We start from the raw sequence: 19644 nt of genomic DNA, 5'->3' as shown, positions 1-19644 counted from the left end.
TACTCAGTCGTTTCTATCAAAAAAACAACAACCTTTATGGCCTAAGATTTATTACCCTAATCTTGGATTACGTAGTAACGTTTGGCCTTAAATCTTATGACATAATCTCTGTTAGTAAATACTAATATCAAATAATTTTATATTGCCTAATGGCAAAATCTTGAATGTCCTAATAATGCTTAGGCTTAATAAACAACGTATTAATATTCGTTTGTCTTTCACTCTAATGCCGGCCCCAGACATGGTGATCAAAGTTTGAGCACACTTTTTCCAAACTTTGAATAAGCTTTATGTGCACAAATAGTCACAAATAGTATCTGCCAGACTTGTTTTCAAATGCTTTGGGGACACAGTTACAGCAAAGATCGTTGACAGAATGGACGACGATTTTGTTGACTTCGTCACTCTGTTTTATTATATGAGTGCCTTTAATTTTTATATACATTCAAATTATTTTTTATTCTAATCCATGCGTCAATTACCAGGTTTCGATTTTAATGATCCCTTTTTTTCGGATTCCATATTGAGGGTTCTGCTTGAAGTATTAGGTACTCCACTCCATTATTGACGCTAAACAAACAAAATACAACTGCTCTGGTCAACTGCACACGCGATACTAAACACTGCAACAAGTATGGCAGGCTGCACAAACTTTGAACTTTGTTTACTTTGATTTGCGCGGAAAAACCGACAAGACATGGCAAACTACAAAGACGTGTTCAAACTTTGCACAAATACCTACGCAAATGTCAGTGCCACACTTCGCGACTTTGTAGTGTGTTCAAACTTTGATCACATGTCTGGCGCCGGCTTAATAGAGCGCCTCCACACATAGCGGAAACTGGTGCCTAGATCAAATCAATAATATTGTATAGTTCCATGACCATCTACGTGGGTGACGCTCCGCTCCTCTTCGCTCCGCTTCGCTTTGTTTTTGACGAACATGTGCTACCTAACACGCTCCGCTTTGCTCATCGTCACACCTGCCATCTTTAGCTTTCGATCCCACGTGGTTTAAAATTTATCATCTTCGATTCGTGATTTTCCGAATGAAGGATAAAACCACCTCAATTTGTACAGTATGTACTACTTAAATATTTTATTTTATAAATATAATACTATGAAAAACAATATTACTAAGTACATGAAAATAATTTTTGGAAAACTAAACCTCGAATATTTCACAGCACAAAAGGGATCGCCTTTCTTTTTTTATGTCAACCAGGCGAGGCGTTCGCGACAGAAGAAATGAAAGGCGATTCTTTTACATTACGTTTATGACCTAGCCGAAACGAGTCTTAGGGTGCTTACATAGAGAATCGGGTTCCCTGTACCTACCTGTACCGGTAACCTCATTATGCGAAAGCGCTCATGACATTTAAAAATCCGGGAAATGCTCCGTGAGTGAGCGCTTTCGCATAATCAGGTTACCGGTACAGGTGCTTACATAGAGAGGCAGGCTCCCTGTACCTAACAGGGAGCCTGCCTCTCTATGTAAGCACCATTAGGCCACATAAATATTTTGGTAAAGTGATAAATGGGACAAAAAAGTTCAGGCCATACGAGCTATGCGAAATGAGTTTTGGACAATAAAGATTAGACCAGATAAGTGGAACCCTCGAAAACTGCATAGACACTTAAAGCCGGGTCCAGACATGAATCATTTGCCCGATCCGATCACCGTATCCGTATCGTCGTCGCGTATCATGATTGCATATGTGGACGGTTAATGATACGCGATCTCGATACGCAGATATGATACGGCCCGTCCCATGTCGTGTCGGTTTTTGTCCGATCATCAAAGGAATTATGACTAATGTGAAGATACGAATATAGAGCAAATCGGAGGCGTCCTCAACTTGATATGGCGCTTGATACAATACGCAGATACGGTTATCGGATACGGTGATAGGATCGCTCAAAGGATACATGTCTGGACCCAGCTTAGGATTCATAGCAAATCTGTTTAAAACTCCACTATCACCCATATTGAATTGACCTATGTATTTTCGAATTCATTATCGCAAATACAGAATGAGCAAAGATCTACTGTACCTTTGTAGTTTCTTATATTAAGCTCAGTTGTATTACTAACCCTGCATTTAACCTGTTTTCGCGAGCCTATTTCCATGTTTCTGGCATATTCTAGAGCAATATCCGCTCCAGACGGCTATCTAACCCAAGAACTTTGGCGTTTTAGCGAAGGCGGTGCATCGTCGCTTCAGTCATTGTAAGTTAATTCAATAAAATGCATCACCCGTTCATCGCCATCATTAAAATTACTGTAATTAATTCGATAGTGAACTAAGGGCAGTTTCAAACTTCTTTTACTTTACTTTTTCGATTTAAAATACCTACCTACATAAGTCTGAAACCGTTCTAATGACTTTACACCCGTATTTATAAAGAAGTTATTACTTGTTGCTAAGTAATTTCTTAATTAAGTAATTACCTACTTGAAGCTAAAATTCTTCAGTACTAAGTTTTATTATCGGAATCGACAGGTCTAACTTCAAGCCATTACTTGAAAATTGTTAAGTATTGAGTATCTACTTTTACTCAAGTAATCACTTACTTGTTTATAAATACGGGTGTTATATTTCAAAATTTTTACTTCAGTTTTCTTTTCGGTTTCAGTGAAAATTTAACACCGCCATACATCATGCATGCAATAATGCTGGGTTGCTTATGGTGGTCGGTTAACTTAATAAGTAAGGGATGTTTTCCATTAAAAGGCTGTTAAGAATAATAAATAGTTTTTTTATTTGGTAAAACAATTTCCTATTTAGCCTAAATATTACATAATTCTTTATATAATGATGCCGATTCTGAAAGCACAAATTTTAATGTTAGTGCTGTGCTGTCATTAGGGCATGCAATACCGGGATCCCGGAAAAAAATTACGCTTTTTTCAATACCGGTATTAACTTTCAATACCGGAATCGGACTTTTTTAGGCTGTAAATAAAGCGATTAATTAAGATATAGTTAGCCTTGTGTTCCTAAAGTTCCTATATACTATGAAAGCCCACTTGTTTCCAACCGTTTAATGCAGTTGTCGGACGTTGGAAATTTACTGATGTCCATGAGTAAACGAACACCAAATGTAAAAAAATATATATTCTAAAATTTAAACTCTAATACTCAATTGTTGTAAGTAAAACTCAATTTTATTGCTTTTTCTTGTTTAATTTGGTCCTATACCTACGACCTTTAACAATATATGCCATTTATTATAATGAAGTATAATACCGGTATTGAGTTATAATACCGGAACTCAATACCGGTATTGATAATTTATCCGGTATTGCATGCCCTAGCTGTCATATAAAATTCATCTCTATAAGCGATCTTATAAATCTAATTTTCCACTGGCAAAGTGAATAGTTTGACAGGGATAAAATTAAAATTTGTGCTTTCACAATCAACACATCAGTACTTACCGGTAGATGCATTATTATCATTTATGCATACATGCAGATTATTGCAGTAGGTCCCTCTATCTTTGAGATTTTTTGACGTTTTCGCCTCGCCTCGCCACGCCCGCGTCGCCGCCGCTGCGCCTTCGCCTCGACTGCTTCAGTGAGCGTCGAAGGGGGGGTATATGTAGGTATATCGTATATACAGAGTGTTGCAAAAAGGGTATACTAAGCCGAAAGGGGGTGAATCAGGGGGCCACTCTGAACAACTTTTGTTCTAATTACCTAAGAGTTTTTGAATCCGCAAAAAAAATATTCGCTCTCCATAGTAAAAAGGCACGTGACCAACAAAGTTTCTATGGAAAAGGAATTAGTTTTTTCGTGTATTTGCAAAAGTCGTAGAACAAAGTTTGTTCGGGAATGCCCCCCTGAGTCAGCCCCTTTCGGCTTAGTATACCCTTTTTGCAACACCCTGTAGAAAACATGGAGATGCGCGCTTCTTTGACTCGACTAAGCAACCTAGAGTCATGCGGGTGCGTCATTGTAACCAGAAGCTTATCTAGCTAGACAAAGTACCTACTTACCTGATCAAAATTATAATTTTAAAAACAAAAATATAAAATTATTCAACAATGCCTAATATTATATGGCTCGTTACTTCCCTCTATGGCATCACTAAATCTAATAATTGTTTTTGTTATTTTTATGCTTCCTTTCTCTATTGTTCTTTCATATATCTATTGAACAGATAAACTAGGAAAGTTTGTTTAGAATAACCACTTATTTTTAAATTAATATCATCAATTTTAATACACCAATTTCTAAATCGTTTTTGAAAGAAGTGATCGTGTGATAGCAGTAAACTGTAGATAATAATATAAATTTCAAATAAACCAATAACTATTATTTAAGTAGGTTATTTTAAAATGAGTGGAGTGACCAAGTTAATTATTCTATTAATATTCTACGTAATACAAGGGTAAGTTTTATTTTATTATTTTCATAAAAATACAGCAAGATTGTGTACCTTATTACCTACCTACTTACATCGACAGAATATTCTACCCTCTACATTTTTTTTGTTAACTAACGACGAAAATACGACGAAGAAGTTGAAAAAAAAAACATTCCCTGAGATAAAAAAAATACCTTTTTTTAGCCGACTTCGAAAAAAGGAGGAGGTTCTCTATTTGTCTGTATGTATGTTTTAGCATGCACACTACACCCTCTCATCCAAATACAATAAGGTCTTGGGCTTGTGACAACGGCAAATGCTACAAGACTGCCAGCAGCAGTGAGGAGGGGGCCTTAACGCTGGATTCTTGCAAGATGTTCTGCAATCCTTTTGGTTTGTATTATAATACTAATATATGGTATATGGGGACATCTCAGACACGACCACACCCCAAACTGGGCAGAGCCTGTCATATGGGTATCCGACAGCTGATATAATATTATTATATACACAGATACATAGATAAGTCTAGATATACATATTAACACCAAAGACCCGAGTAAAAATATCTGTATTTGAAAAAATATCTGCCCTGGCCAAGGATCGAACCCAGGACCTTCAGCAAAGCAGTTATGGTCACTAACATGGTCATCATACCTACTATTACCTACACCACATTATTTCCTAATTATGCTTGTTCTACATTTTAGGAATTTTGTGGCCACGGCCCACAGGGGAGGTGGACCTTGGGTCACATCTGGCCAAAATAAATGTGGACAACATTACAATAGTCTCAGCTAAGAGTGGGCCATCGAACGATCTTCTAGAAGAAGCTTCTGAAGTAGGTATACATTTTTGTTTGTACTGAGATAAACTTTACTATTATTAATGGTTATGGATACCGTCTATACTCTATAGTATGTATATACTCTGTAGGTTACACGAAAAGATGCATCTCGAGTGACGTAGTCAACTGTACCTACCTGATTATCTTAGATTAACAATATAGGTACGAACAATATGGAGTGTCAGTGCAATAAAACAACTGACAATAAAAAATAATAACACCCTACTTCTAAAATTGAGCCCTTATTTTATACTTAATTAGTTAGGTTAGTAGATTTATGACTCTATGCATTGGTACCAATTTTCTTTTTACAGCGATTCAGTAAATTAGTTAGATCAGTTATTCCTGAAGGTTCAACCCCACGGAGAAAAGGAAAGGCACTCAACATTTATGTTAATAACCGGACCCCTTACGTAAAAGGTAATATTAAAATTAGAGCACAACTTATTCGATATTCCAAGAGCCTCCACCTTAACCTTAGGTATATACTTCCAGCGTAGCCTGGATAGTCAGTGAGTGACAACCGATCTGACTGGCTTATCCTATACCTACTATGGCAATAAGCTCTAGTTTAACCCTAGGTCAGCCCAAGCGTTTGTAACAGATACTTAAAGAATAATAATAAACTTAAAAAAACAACTAAGTAACTACTTTATAACTCAATGTACCTACCTAAGTACTTAGAAAAACGAAACACACTGGCAATAAAACAATAAGTAATTTACAGAACTTTCGCTAGAAGTGGACGAGTCCTATGAGCTCATTATAAAACCCGTGGACGATGACGTCATCAACGCCAGTGTCACTGCGAATACATTCTTCGGCGTCCGCCACGGCCTGGAGACCCTCAGTCAGCTCATCATTTACGACGACATCAGGGATCACTTACTGGTTCGTACCCCCTTATTCATAGAAAAGTTATAGGACGTTTTTGTAATGGAACTGTTTTGTCCCTCTCTGTCGATGAATAAATTGTTCTTTGAATAAGGGGTATAGTCTCTAGCACATCTCTAGAATTTTCTAAACCGTAGGGTTAAACCCAAAGCCCACTAGCGCCGCCAATCGAATGAAAATACAACTTCGGTTTGAAGGCGTTTCGAAAACTTAAGGCTATTATAAAAGCTATTTGTAGGCTTGGCGTCCTATCCAAGCCACGAAGTACCGATGGTAACCAACAGATGGCGCTAAAGCAAAATATGCAGAAAATGTGTTGGACCTCAAGAAATTGGAGAATCTATATCGTACCTAGTTCAAATATGAATTACTAGCTGTTCCCTCGAGCTTCGCTTCGCCTTAAAAAGTTTTACCGTGGGAATCCCGGGATAAAAAGTAGCCTATGTTCTTTCTCAGGGTCTAGTCCATATGTAAGTATACCAAATTTCATTCAAATCCGTACAGTAGTTTTGGCGTGAAAGAGTTACAGACAGACAGACACAGTTACTTTCGCATTTACTTATAATATTAGTTAGGATTAGGATTAAAGAAAACTGTCGGGTAGCTACCCAGTCGGGCTGATCGGAGAATACTCCCTTAGCAGTGGATAAGAGTTACCACCTTAGCGTCTTCATAAGTAGGTACACTTAAATATCTTCTGTTTCAGATTACAAGGGACGTAGTCATTGAAGATCAGCCGATGTACCCGTACAGAAGCGTCCTTCTTGACACAGCTAGAAATTATATTTCAATTAGTACAATTAAAAGGACCTTAGGTAAGACGTAAAAACATTTTAAGTACCTATATGTATACCTAGGTATAAATCCTCTGACTACATTGCGACTATGTCGTTCTGCAAAGCTTTGTTTTTCAGCAAATCGACTTTTGAGTTTTAAAAACGTTGTATTTCTAGATGCGATGGCGACAGTGAAGTTGAACACTCTCCACTGGCACCTCACTGACAGCCACAGCTTTCCATTCGAGTCTGCTAGAAGACCGAATATGTCGAGGAACGGTGCATACAGCCCTAAAAAGGTAAAGAATACGAGTATAAAATTTAATGTCACTTCATTTCATTGTGAGTCATTTTTGTATGATGTGTTGTTGGTACCTACATCATCTTTTACGTAGATATTTCTCAATTCCTCTGCATTTTTTTACTTTGACTTATTTAGTACCATGTAATACCTACCATGGATTTTAATAATTATATTAAGTAATATTTTCTTGTGGGTTTTTCGTATAAATTTAATGAAAATTGAAAAAAATATATGGTAAGCTTACAACATCCAAAATTTGTACTTTTCAATAATAGCTTATTTTCCTGTTTAAACTAAAAACGTAGCAATAAGAAACGTTACTAAGAAAACATTCCTCAAGCAGGTGTACACAAAGGAGATGATAAAGAGTTTAGTTCAGTACGCCACCGCTAGGGGCATCAGAATAATACCAGAGATCAGCACTCCAGGACACGTGGGAGAAGGGTGGGATCCCCACCTGCTACTATGTTTCAAGGTACGTATTCTGGAACAAACTAATGAGCAGAGAATCATAAGAATGAGGATATACCTAGGCCTCCCCTGAGGAACGCCACAAGGCTTTGTCTTCAGCCACCTGTGTATAAGCTACAAAGAAAGTTCTATGCTGTAATTTATCCTTAAGTTTATAATTACGTCAATTACAGTGATTATGTTGTACTTACTTAAAATCTGTTATCAAACCAACAGTCAGTAGTTATATTGAGAATGATTTTCTTTATTTTGCCAGACCGAACGCTGGTTCCACTATTGCAAAACGCCACCTTGCGGTCAATTGAATCCGATAAGCGAAGAAGTTTACGATGTCTTAGAAGACCTCTACAGAGATATAGCAGGTAGGTACCACCTTACAAATTGGTGAACTTTTCCTTAGATAGCATTTTCTATGTACTATCACAAACCTTAAAACTTAGGAGCGCTAAAAGCCCGTTTGCGTGTTCGCTACAAACCAAAGGTACTAACAAACACATGCGCTTGCACAAATAATTGCGCATTGCAAATTGCATATTGTTTAATAAATAAATAAATATTGTTTAACAATCAAGAAAGCATTTCCTTGATGGTACAGTAACCTACGCATGGACCTGACCCCTCTTAGAGTGACATTGCTACTGAGAGGGGGGGTCAGGTATCTCTTTAGCCTGGTGTACATACAGCTACTCTCAACTAAAGTTTCACTGAAATATGAAACGTCAATGGCAGGTGGAACTTTTCTTTGCACGTGACTGTATATTTTCCAGATTCATTCCAAACGGACATGTTCCACATGGGCGGGCAGGAAATCAGCATGTCGTGCTGGAACTCCTCGGAGCAGATCCAACAGTACATGCTGGACCGCCGCTGGGGGCTGTCTGAGACCAGCTACATATGGCTATGGAACCTCTTCCAGGCGAGGGCTAGAGAGAGAGTGTTTAAGGTACGTGATTATCTGCCTCTAGAAGCTTCTAGAATAAAATAGAATAAATAGTGTCGAAAACCTATGATATAAAAAAAATTGCTATAAAGTGTTGGACTGATTTTGTTGAATAGCCTAGAAAACTCAAGAATAACGGTCTTATTCATAAAAAAACCTTAAAGTAGGTTTACTGAGCTCAATAGTTACGGAACACATTAAGACTATTTGAGGTTTCGTAAAAATCTCTATTCATAATAGTTCCGTAAACCTTCAATAACTATAGTGATGCTAATAGATTTCACAGACCAAACATTTTGACATTTACCCTATTAAGTTGCCGGTCCGACGAAACCATAAACAAAAATAGCGAAAACTTTCATTCATTTATCAATCTCTATTATCTATGTTAGCCACGGCGCGGCACTTAAAAAAGTTTACGTTGGTTTAAAGGCGCAGTTGGCCAAGCCAAAACCCACAAAAAAAAAAAAAATTTTTACGTTACCATGGCAACTTATTTTCAGCAAATATTAACTCACAACAAATGTCAAATCGTCAATAAAGCAGAACAGCTGTTGACCGGCGGCCATGTTTTTGTACAAGAGGAGGTTTACGGAAGGTGTATAGTAGGGTCCATCCAACTTTAGCATATCAAGGTTTTACGAATCAGTTGGAGAGTTCTTTAGCGCTATTGATCGTTTATGAATAAAGTTTTTTTGACATTTGCTTATAGCAGGCCTATAGGTCTCCCGTAACTTTTTATGAATAAGACCGTAAGCATTTAAATTTTGCTAGGTACGTGCTTACGAAGTGATATAAAATCACGTTAAGAGATACCCAAACTTAAATATAATAAAGACCCTAGATTAAGTCAAGCATAATCAGTAGGTAAGGATGTTGTTATTGCAGGCTTTCGGAAGAAAACTTCCGATAATATTGTGGACGAGTGATTTGACAGATACTAGCTTCGTTGAGAAATACTTGACTATCACGGAACACATTATTCAGGCAAGTACTAAATAATTCATAATTTATGAGATTTTTGTATTAATTTTTTAGACACATATTATTTTAATTTTCTTCTTCAGGTTGCCACCGGGAATTCTCAACAAATAAAGAATTTACTACAAAAAGGGTACAAGTTGATAATTTCTAATCAAGACGCCCTATTTCTGGACTGTGGCTTCAGCGCGTGGATCAAGACTGCTGACTCAGGTTAGTACAGTATGGGGCTAAGATACCTCACCAATCTAAACGTGAAAAAGTTTTCACTGAGCTGAGTGAATATAATTACGATAGTTAAGGAAAAAAATCCTTTATTGCACAAATATATAAATAAGTGTACAAAGGGTGGACTAAGCATTTTCTAACAGTCAACCCACAGGAAGTACATGATAAACTATGTGTGCATTTATTGATTTCATGATAGTTGTCACTAGAGGCGCCCGAACCCCAAATTATGTATAATAATAATATGTAAAATACGGTAAACTGCATTTTTTAAATTTTACTTAGGTACTCATAAGTCGTATCGAATATTTGTAGCTAGAATAATAATGTATGTTGTGTATATTATCTTATAAATGATTTTTAATATTTGTGTAGATGCCAACAGATGCCCCCCATTTATTCCCTGGCAAAAGGTGTATGAGAATAGCCCCGCTCGCATGGCTGGCACATTTGAAGACCAAATTGTAGGTAAGTTATGTTAATTTATCAGCCATCATACAATACAGACACACAGCCCGAAAATAGCCCTAGAAACAATATTTTCAAAATAATAATATCGGGCTGGCTGTGAATTGAACCCGAGACACTTGGCACTACTCTACAATATCTAGAGCTACAGTTGAATCAATTTCGACAAGCAACTTTGTACAAATAACACCAGAGATGTGCTGTACTACGTTGCTATGGATGCGTTTTGTTGCCACCAATCATATTCATTGGCCACATACCACATAAAATAGAGGATTTATTTCACATCATCGCGGGATAGCTGCATAGACATCTCTGGTGAAAAGGCACCTTTTTTAAATCTATTGCTGTCTTGCGAGCAATACGTTTAATACGTTGAAATGGTCGGTGGAAGTCACCCTAAATCCATCATCCTACATTTTTCTAGGTAGCGAAGTAGTTATATGGACGGATCAAGTGGACGCCTCAGCTCTGGACAGCCGTCTCTGGCCGCGAGCTGGTGCCTTCGCCGAGCGCGTGTGGGCAGAGCCTGACGCCAAGTGGACTGATGTAGAGGACCGGTTCTATCGGATGAGGTGCGTGTATTGCCTTACATACTTTAATAGACTCCAAGACTGGAGGGTTTTTGCCATACGCTCGCGCATGCCAAAATTGATTTTTGTGGATAGTGGCTAGTGATAAGTACTGATTATGGTGTAACCTACCTAACCGACGTTCAAAGCCCCGACACTCAACACTAAAGTCGCATAACATGGCAAAGAAAACTCGGGTTAACATTAACTATGACCATAAAAACCATAACGAAAATCGATTCAGGCGATTGGAAGCTAGACTACCACAGACACATACACACAAAATTACAGACACGTTAAATTTATAACTCCCCCTTTTTCCGTCGGGGATAGGGTCCGTCTCATCGTGTCCGTACAAATACTGTTTTTTAAGCATGCCCCCCAAAGATATTGCGTCTCATTATCTGGGTTGCTTCGATAATAGTTAACTAATAATAATATTATGGTACATTGAGTTTATTCCTGTTTCAGGGACCGCTTGGTGAAGATTGGTGTTCAGGCTGAAGCTGTAAAGCCGGAGTGGTGCTTCCAAAACGAAGCCTACTGCAACCACCCGGTTCCAGGTATGAACTTACCTTCGAACTTACCTGCTTAGGTTTCTACGTGTGTACGGTGTTGGTTAGTAAACTGTTTGTTGTCCATAATTTTGATTGGTTGTTCACAAAGCTCCATAAAAATCCTTCGTTAACGTGAATATTTTATTCGGTACATTTTATACAGTAATGTCGGTTAAGACAGACAACGACCTTAGTTCACCTTAGTGATCATAGACAGGTGGCCGGTAGTGGCTAGATGAGGAAGGCCGATGACAGAGTATTGTGCCGCTACTTGGGAACAGTGGAAGACTACGGGCTGATGATGATTGACGTACTTGTTTTCAGGATATAAACGACCAACAACAACAGCAGAAGAAAATTCGACGCTGGCACTATGGGGCGGTAGAATTCTCTCAAATATTGCTAAAACCGCGGATTCATATTATAACAAGCTGAGAACTTTAGCTAAAAAAGCGTTTTAGTACTTATTGAATATTTATAGTAAACCTTACATAGTAAAGTAAGAAATGACTGATTTATTTTTGCTGAATGGTTAATTACATTTATTATAATAATATGATTTGTTACACAATCTTCGTTTGATTTCATAATTATTGTTATCGACTAAAATTGAATTATAAATCTTTTCTATGTATTTATTACCTTGTTCATATTTTTTTTCTTATTTCAATTAAATTGACGTTTAGTTAAAATGAGAATGTACATCACGATGTAAACATCGATAGTCTCTTAAATGCAGCAAAACGATTTCATACGGAAAACACAAACTCCCAATTTTATTCACTACTAAACTTTGGGTGGTCACCTATTCTAAAGACGCGAGAGTACCTTTTTCCCAGCATTAGCGGCGATGCCACAAGATATTCTGACATATAAAAGGCTAGAAGAAGACAAGTGTGGGGATTTGGAAAGGAGCCATGCAAGCGCGGCTGCGGCGGGACAATCAGACGATTTAGACTCGAGCCCCACTTCACGCGAAAGATATACATTCTGCACTAGCTTCGCATGGGAGGTTTAAATAGTTCTCGTATTCCAGGATAAAAAGTACCTATGTGTATCTATCACAAACTTGTTTCGACAAGGATTTTCATACTGGAAATGTATTAGGTACATATATTTCGTTTTGACTTCGCGATAGGGCCCCTGTTACATAATAATAGTGCTTAGGTACACTTAACGTGATTTATAAAATAATGAATGTTGAGTTCAATAATTGGGTCACCGTTTATAAACCGGGGTAGAAATTCATACTTGGAAAGGGATTCATGTACAGTATGTATTTATTTATACTATGTCAGATTTCCTCAAAATTGGTGAACGTTCGATACCGGTCGAACACTTTTAATATTTGGATGTGGGCAGATTGAACTCAATATACTCCTTTTTGTACGTTAGGTTATTTTTCCTTTGACAAGATGTCAGTCGTTTTCAGTCTTTGTCGTGTTGCTGCCATTCGGAGCGGTCCTAATTATCGGATTAATAGTGAATTTAGGAAATATCTGTTAAAATACTACCAGCTGTGGCCATTAGGAATTATATTCCTTAAAAATACAAAGTGAATTTTGTGAGTAAACATCAAGATTCCTTGGGATTTCATCTTCGAGGGGGCCTCCACGCTGAGTCCTGGACCTTCGACTTGCCTATGTGAGCAAAACCTGTCATATTTATGTTTTTCTTATTATAATATTTAGGTATCTAACACATCATGTAAAAGAGTAAAAATAATAATAATAAGTAAGTATTAGGTGAAGTGATGATGATGAGTATTACGGCAATCCTTTGGAGAGGGAAAGCCCAAAAGTGGGCATTATTGAATAATATTGATGATGAAATAACTCTTCGTTTGACTAATTTCATTGACGAGTAATATTATTATCGCTGTGAGTATACTTCAGCCTTTACAAGGCCCGTGACAAGAAACATAAGAGCTATACTTAGGCAAGTGTCACTCAAACGAACAATATCGTGGGGGAAAATACATTTATTTTGAACTGGAGCTATAAATGATGACCACCGAAATACTGTATACCTTTATAGTGATGTCGTAGGCCACGGGTCACCAGTTCATAATTTAAAGTTACTTTGCTAAACTGATATCATAAATTGTGTTATGGATTCAATAGGTACCTACTTGAAGGATATAATTAATTTAGTATTTTAATAATCCTTAGCATGTCTCGATTTTCGCCTCAATGGTGTGAAGAGGAGCAGACCGTGATAAGAAGGCATTGCATAATGAGTCATTCGCCAGGCATTGGGAGACCATGCAAAAGGCTGAAAAAATACTTCAAAAGGGTGAAATTATGTATGTATGTACCCACACTTATTTAAAAAGTATGCATTCATTTGTCAACAACTACTGTGACTTTCAGGTTATTATGATGATTATAATAAAAATAGCATTAAAATAAGATTTGGCCACACCTACCGCAACCACATTTCTTGCCAACCTTGTACAGACAGACACAAGCCAAACACAATTACGCTACCTGTCAAGAGGTAGACGTGCTGTCATCATCATTTTTCACATCCAGCGGTGAACCAGCGACGTAACATTCGTTCTCGTATTGTCCTACACGGGTCCCCGTCGGCTACACTATTCTGGAACTCGGGTAGAATATCAAGTGACGGAGGTTTCTCTGATGCGGTTGGCGCTGAGGGATTATAATATGTTACGTTTTAATATCGTTATTATTTGTGTTTTGGAAATAGCTTTAGATTGTTATTACTATTCTACTAGGTGTGTAGAAGGGCCGCCCCTGTAACGCCTGGAGGCGGTCAGTTGAATAGGAGGCTGCATCAACTGGTCTCGGCTGGGAAGACCTGGAAGCTGCCGCGCAGGATTGGGAGTACTTAGTGGAAATCCTTTCTTCGAGCCCTGTGTCTCTGATATAACAGAATTTCATCATCATCATCATCATCATCTAGTAGTTGTGACATTATTCCCTGCGTCTTAAATCCGATGAGACGACACCGCAAACCCTCCTCGAAGCTGCCTAGACTCTAACAGAAGGCGCTCTCTTAGGAAAAAAATATAATATTGATTTTAATATTGATTATAGATTTGCTTTGAAATTTCGTATGCTAGTGCGTGGTTTTGTGGTATAAAAATCAATCCACCAAATATACCTAACTACCTAGATATAGTCGTTATATATCTTTCGAAATAATTAAGTGGTAAATAAATATCTCTGCAATAAAAGTTGTAAACGCGTTGATCCTGCGCATCTGTCGAGAGCTAAAAGTTCTGCAACAAAACGCCCAAGAACAAACACATTCAATAGTTTAGTTCCAAAGCGAAGTCGATTCTGTATCCGCTACAGCTATTGCTGCTCTGACAAATGCATTTTTATGCAAATGCAAGGAAATGTAAATCGGAAAGCGATAGCCGATCTCTCGATAAAATACTCGGATATACAGATATTCTTACCTCGCCAGGGGTTTACTGGTAAGTGTTATTGAAGATTGTTATGAATTTTCTTTTGTGTGTCTGAGGTATCGGAAGGCGGAGAAATTATATACCTGTCTCGCTTTGTTTCAAGGAAGATGGAAATGTTTATTTATCTCTTCTCGTGAGAAATACCTACTATTGTGATAGGTTATATTATATACTTAGGTAGATAGATTTTTCTGTTTTATTTTTCGGATTTATATTGAGTATTTTGCGCTAGAAAAGGTGATGTCAATACATTAAGAAAGCTTTAATACATTAGGATTGTGATTACTGAACAAAGCGGCTCTACTTAGCTACATATCCTACGTCAGATTTACAAGTTTGTCTTCTCTTCGTCTAAATTGTGAAAAATTCTTTCACATATTCATTCCTGTATATTCTTTGCATTTAAATAAAGTGTTTTAACATTATATTCTTTGTGCGCGAAGCTATCTCAATAAGGGCCTTATGTTACGTTAGCGTAATACATGACGCGGCGCTCCAGAAATTGTATTTTAAACAAACTTGCAGAATTTTTGTACGTCAAAGCAGGGCAAGGCTTTTTATTGCAAGTTTTTCGTAGACGGCTGGCATAAACGATCTCTAAATATGGAGAGAAGGGTGTGTTCTGAAGAGACGACACTCGAGGCTTAGTCCCCTCTTTGCATCTTGAGCACCGCAGGCGCGGTCTCAAAATGTTGCTTGCCAGAGGTAGGGAAAAAATTATGATCACTTTTGTGAAATGCTCCTTTGAGACGTGAAGAAAACGAAGGATCATTTTGCGATGCAGTATTGTGAGCGAGTGCGGCGTGAGTGCGTTACCCCTTTGAGGCCACGCGCAAAGGAAAACCTATCTAGTTTCGCAGCACAGCGTTTGGCGGCTGAAACAAGATTTTGTGTGAAAATTGTTACAAACAAATGGTTTTTGTTAGTTTACACAGTCAAGAGTAAATAGAGCTCTCTGTACCTGAGCTAGGTCACAGAAAAAATTAAATACTTAGTAGAAAGATAAATCCTGCAAAATATTATCATCGTAGAATGCATAACTACCGTTCAATGTCGTAAAAACCTTTTAATAACCTTTTAACGCATTTCTCTGTCGTGAAATTTCAGCAAGATGCAGCCATATTTAACGGCCGCTTATAAAACTGTTGAGGCTGCTAAGACCTGCGGTTCGTCGCATCGTAACATAGCCAGCTACACAGCTTTTGTAGTTTACGAAGACTCGCTCGACGTGAATAAATGCTTTGTAACGCGATATGGGCGTGGGTGACAGACGACTCGACTTCAGTAAACGCAATGGCTTTAGTTCATATGAAGCAGACTAGACAAGTAGCCTACATTGTAAGGTACCGCAACACTGTTGTAGTTTTATCGCTATCGTAAAGATATTAACGGACCGGCAGACATTGGTAGATATTGTTGTTGTATATAGGAAAGAGCTTGTTCAGTGCTTAAAGTATCAAATATGTATGACACTGTATCATACTAGCGTCGTGTTAACAACCACCTATTTTGATGGCAAAATACACATTATATTGCAAAGTAGACAGGTACCTACTTAGTAAATATAAGAGGGAAATTACATTTTACCTTTGATTTACCTGCAGAAAAAGTGAAAGGTTCTTATTTGAGCCGATAAGCAATATCGACGTCGAAGTACCTACGTCACAAACGAGAGAACCAATCGTGTAAAAATTCAAAATCATAAATATGGAAGGCCGCGGACGCGAACAATGACAGCAACAGTTTGAAAATGGCCGAGTTCAGGAAAAATAAAGAGACAATGGGCGTATAAATTACAGAGTATAAAAACAATGGTGACATGCACAGTTGTGCCAAAAACGGTTCAGTAGGCGGCCAAATCGAAGCTCGCCTGTTCGCAGTCGGCTGGTAAAAAGTGGACCCTAATTAAATAGTTGCTTGCCAAGAATCTGCCAATTTCCACAGTGACTTTGTCGCTATGTTTCTACTCTACTTACTTGTGTATAAAGGTGGAGGTTATTAAAGGCGAGACTGAGGTAGATTTTGGATGCAGATAAATAAAATATTAAAGTAAATGCGTAATAGAGTTGCCGCAGCTCGCTAATTAACTAAAGCTTGTTAAAATCCAACGGAGCGGAGTTTCAGAAAAAATCCTGAAGCTCAAGTACCAAATGGTAAATTAGCGGGGATAGCCGAGTTGCTTGTGAAAAATGCATAAAAAGTAGCCGGGGTGTTTTGCAAAAGAGTCCAGTAATAAATGGCAAGAAGTTTCTTTGGGCAGTATAGCGTGCAGTGAATAGTTTAGTCTGGCGGACATGCAATTAATCCAGATGGAAAAACATTGGAGGTGAGGGCGAGTGTCGTCCCGGCCGCCGGCTGTCGGCTGCCGGTTGTCAGGCGTCGCGTCGGCGGTCGGCTGTCACCACGCTGCGAGGATTTGTCACTCGGCCGCTACTCGGCGACTAATTGTTCTATTGCTATTTATTGAAGGATTTGTTCGGGTTTGGTATACTTATGATTAGATTTAATTATAGGTACGGTTAGCTGCATAAGTTGTTATACACTTCTGTACCTTGTCAAACTGACGAACCGTCAATGCTTCAATGAATGGATAGGCGGTTTGTTGTTAGATTGACAAGGTTCGAAAGTGTACAGCTACTTATGCAGCTGACTGTACTTATACATAACATAAACTTATGATTCTTGTAGGTTTGAATAGAAACTGTCTGTAAACGTACGTAATAAAATACTTTGTTTTGTGAACGTCAGAAAATCTATCGATATTTAGATCAGATCAGAGTTGTTATATACAAAAACTTTTGTTTATATAATGATGTCGATGTTACTAGTTAAACTATTAATTTGTGAAGTGACTTACTATAAATACCTACTTCAAAGTAAGCTAACATTGGAAAGAAGTAAGCAGGTATTTATTTAAAACGAATTGTTTTTTTATGTTGTAGCAAAGTGGCGAGATGAAACTTGCCCTGCACGTCTGTTATACATAGACCGAAACGGACCCAATTTTGTGTTAAACCAACTATTTATTGGCTATTCGGAACTAACGAATCTTGCGGAGTGAATAGGGTCGTTAGAGATTTACTGATAGAGCATTAAAAACATGTTCGTTTTAGAGCGAGAGCATAAATCTTGCGGCACCATTACGAGAATAAACAGTTAAAAGGCGTCTTAAAACGGTCCTTTATTTCAGGGAGCGGATTCGAAACAGTTTTTCCCATTATGGAAATACCTATATCTTATTTGAACGATCTGTAGAAGCCATCGAAGTCATCACGTGCCTATTCTGAATTCAAAGACGGTTGGCACGCGATAATGAGCGTGTCGCGAACGCGCGGCGGCCGTGCGGCGCCACCGTTGTTTCTCGTCACGAGCGCGGTGTAAATCGTCACCAGTCGCTCGCTCGAGCCCCGAGCCTCCGTGTGGCTGCTTTCCAAATATTTTTTTTTCCCTTTTTGTGTCTTCACGGCTTTTACTACTTACTCAGTGACACGAAAGTCATTATTGAGAGTCTGCGCGGGATTACGTGGCACCAGTGTCACCGCTTAAATGTTTATTCAACCGCGGCTTTTTTGCATACCGAAAAAGAGTATCGTAACATTTGTAACGTATTTTTTAAATGGAATTGCTAATTTGTGAACGCACGCGTCGGCGGGAAGTGTCAAAAGTTTTTGCAGTTCCATGCCATGCATTTTCACGCTGATATTTGGTTGGGACTATCAGTGGACAAGTTCCACTGGAAATGCAAAATTCAAATAACTTTTCCGTTGCTATTTCCAGCGCCGAGTTTACATCTGTATATGTCACTGTAATAATGTGCTCGGGAGTATAGAAAGCTAATTTGTAAACAGAATATTGAAACGTTTTTCGTGAATTTCATGCATACATTTTACTAGTTAGATCGTTAGGTGCTATATTTCAAGTTGCTGATTTACAAAAGTAAGCTAAATCTACTAAATACCCACTTATATCGATTATAATTTTAGTTAAAAATACTTTCACATACCTAGGTCTTACAAAGGTAAAGAACAATCGTGGCTCTTTTCAGCGCTATAGCTGTGGACTTTTTCATAAGTTTCATAAGAGATTAGGTAGTGTGCATGAATAATATCCTTACCTAACGTAACCATGATTATAATATACATGTTGTTGAAAAAGTGAAAGCTAAGCCAAGCTAAGCTTCCGATGTAAAAAATCGAGTTTTAAAAAAAATCTTTACCTTATTTTGGCGAAATATATACAGGGTTATTGGTAAGTAGACCTGATCCTTTCAGGAAGTGATAGAGGAAGGCATTTCCAGTCGATTGAACCCAATAATGCATTATCCGAAACGTAACCATTTCAAAGATATTTAATATTTAAGTTTTTTTATTTTTTTTACCAAAATTTTATGCTTAAAACCGAGAATAAAAAAAACTACCTACCCATATTTCAATATTTTTTTGGTTGTTTTGCATAAGTAACCCCTTAATAAACTAATTTTGTCCGTCTGTGCTGGTTGTTTTGGCCATATCTTGGTGATACCTTAATCGATTTGATATTGAATTATCTTCTTTGAAAGCTTATTAGTTAACCATGTTTTTAAGCTGAAGTGCACAAAAAAATGTAATATTAAATTCTTTTTTAATTTAATTGAATTGTTTTTGCGTTTTGAATATTTTTTAAAAATGTTTAACTATTTTGAGGTATTGTGTCTAATTTAAGTCGAATAATCCACATTTGGTTATTTTAATTAGTTTATTAAGCGGTTACTTATGCAAAACAACCAAAAAAATTATTGAAATATGGGTAGTTTTT

General features: G+C 37.7%; 2 protein-coding genes across 6 annotated transcripts in view; both read left to right on the top strand.

The window, feature by feature from the left end:
- LOC105384707 (chitooligosaccharidolytic beta-N-acetylglucosaminidase) overlaps nucleotides 1-19644 on the top strand; it is a 445339-nt gene that overhangs the window by 28434 nt on the left and 397261 nt on the right. The window contains exons 17-18 of one of the 5 annotated variants that reach the window (XM_048624348.1): nucleotides 2201-2230; nucleotides 2638-2749. The exons of 2 other annotated variants lie outside the window; for them this stretch is intronic. In XM_048624348.1, the coding sequence (XP_048480305.1) occupies nucleotides 2201-2230; nucleotides 2638-2743 (136 nt within the window). In that variant the 3' untranslated portion in view covers nucleotides 2744-2749. Of the gene's footprint in view, nucleotides 1-2149; nucleotides 2231-2637; nucleotides 2750-19644 lie in introns of those variants that run through there. 2 more of the 5 variants (XM_048624347.1, XM_048624349.1) reach the window with 2 other exon arrangements.
- LOC105384717 (chitooligosaccharidolytic beta-N-acetylglucosaminidase) lies at nucleotides 4028-11982 on the top strand. Its single transcript, XM_048624350.1, has 15 exons — nucleotides 4028-4766; nucleotides 5084-5214; nucleotides 5535-5640; nucleotides 5948-6111; nucleotides 6821-6929; nucleotides 7068-7189; nucleotides 7538-7669; nucleotides 7922-8027; nucleotides 8433-8608; nucleotides 9494-9592; nucleotides 9673-9799; nucleotides 10190-10282; nucleotides 10710-10857; nucleotides 11326-11417; nucleotides 11736-11982. Exons 1-15 carry the CDS (start codon nucleotides 4631-4633, stop codon nucleotides 11870-11872), a joined length of 1878 nt encoding a protein of 625 aa, XP_048480307.1. The 5' UTR covers nucleotides 4028-4630; the 3' UTR covers nucleotides 11873-11982.

Source organism: Plutella xylostella, chromosome 12, assembly GCF_932276165.1.
Source record: "Plutella xylostella chromosome 12, ilPluXylo3.1, whole genome shotgun sequence".
Classification (NCBI taxonomy): domain Eukaryota; kingdom Metazoa; phylum Arthropoda; class Insecta; order Lepidoptera; family Plutellidae; genus Plutella; species Plutella xylostella.
This window is presented reverse-complemented; position numbering and strand designations above follow the sequence as displayed.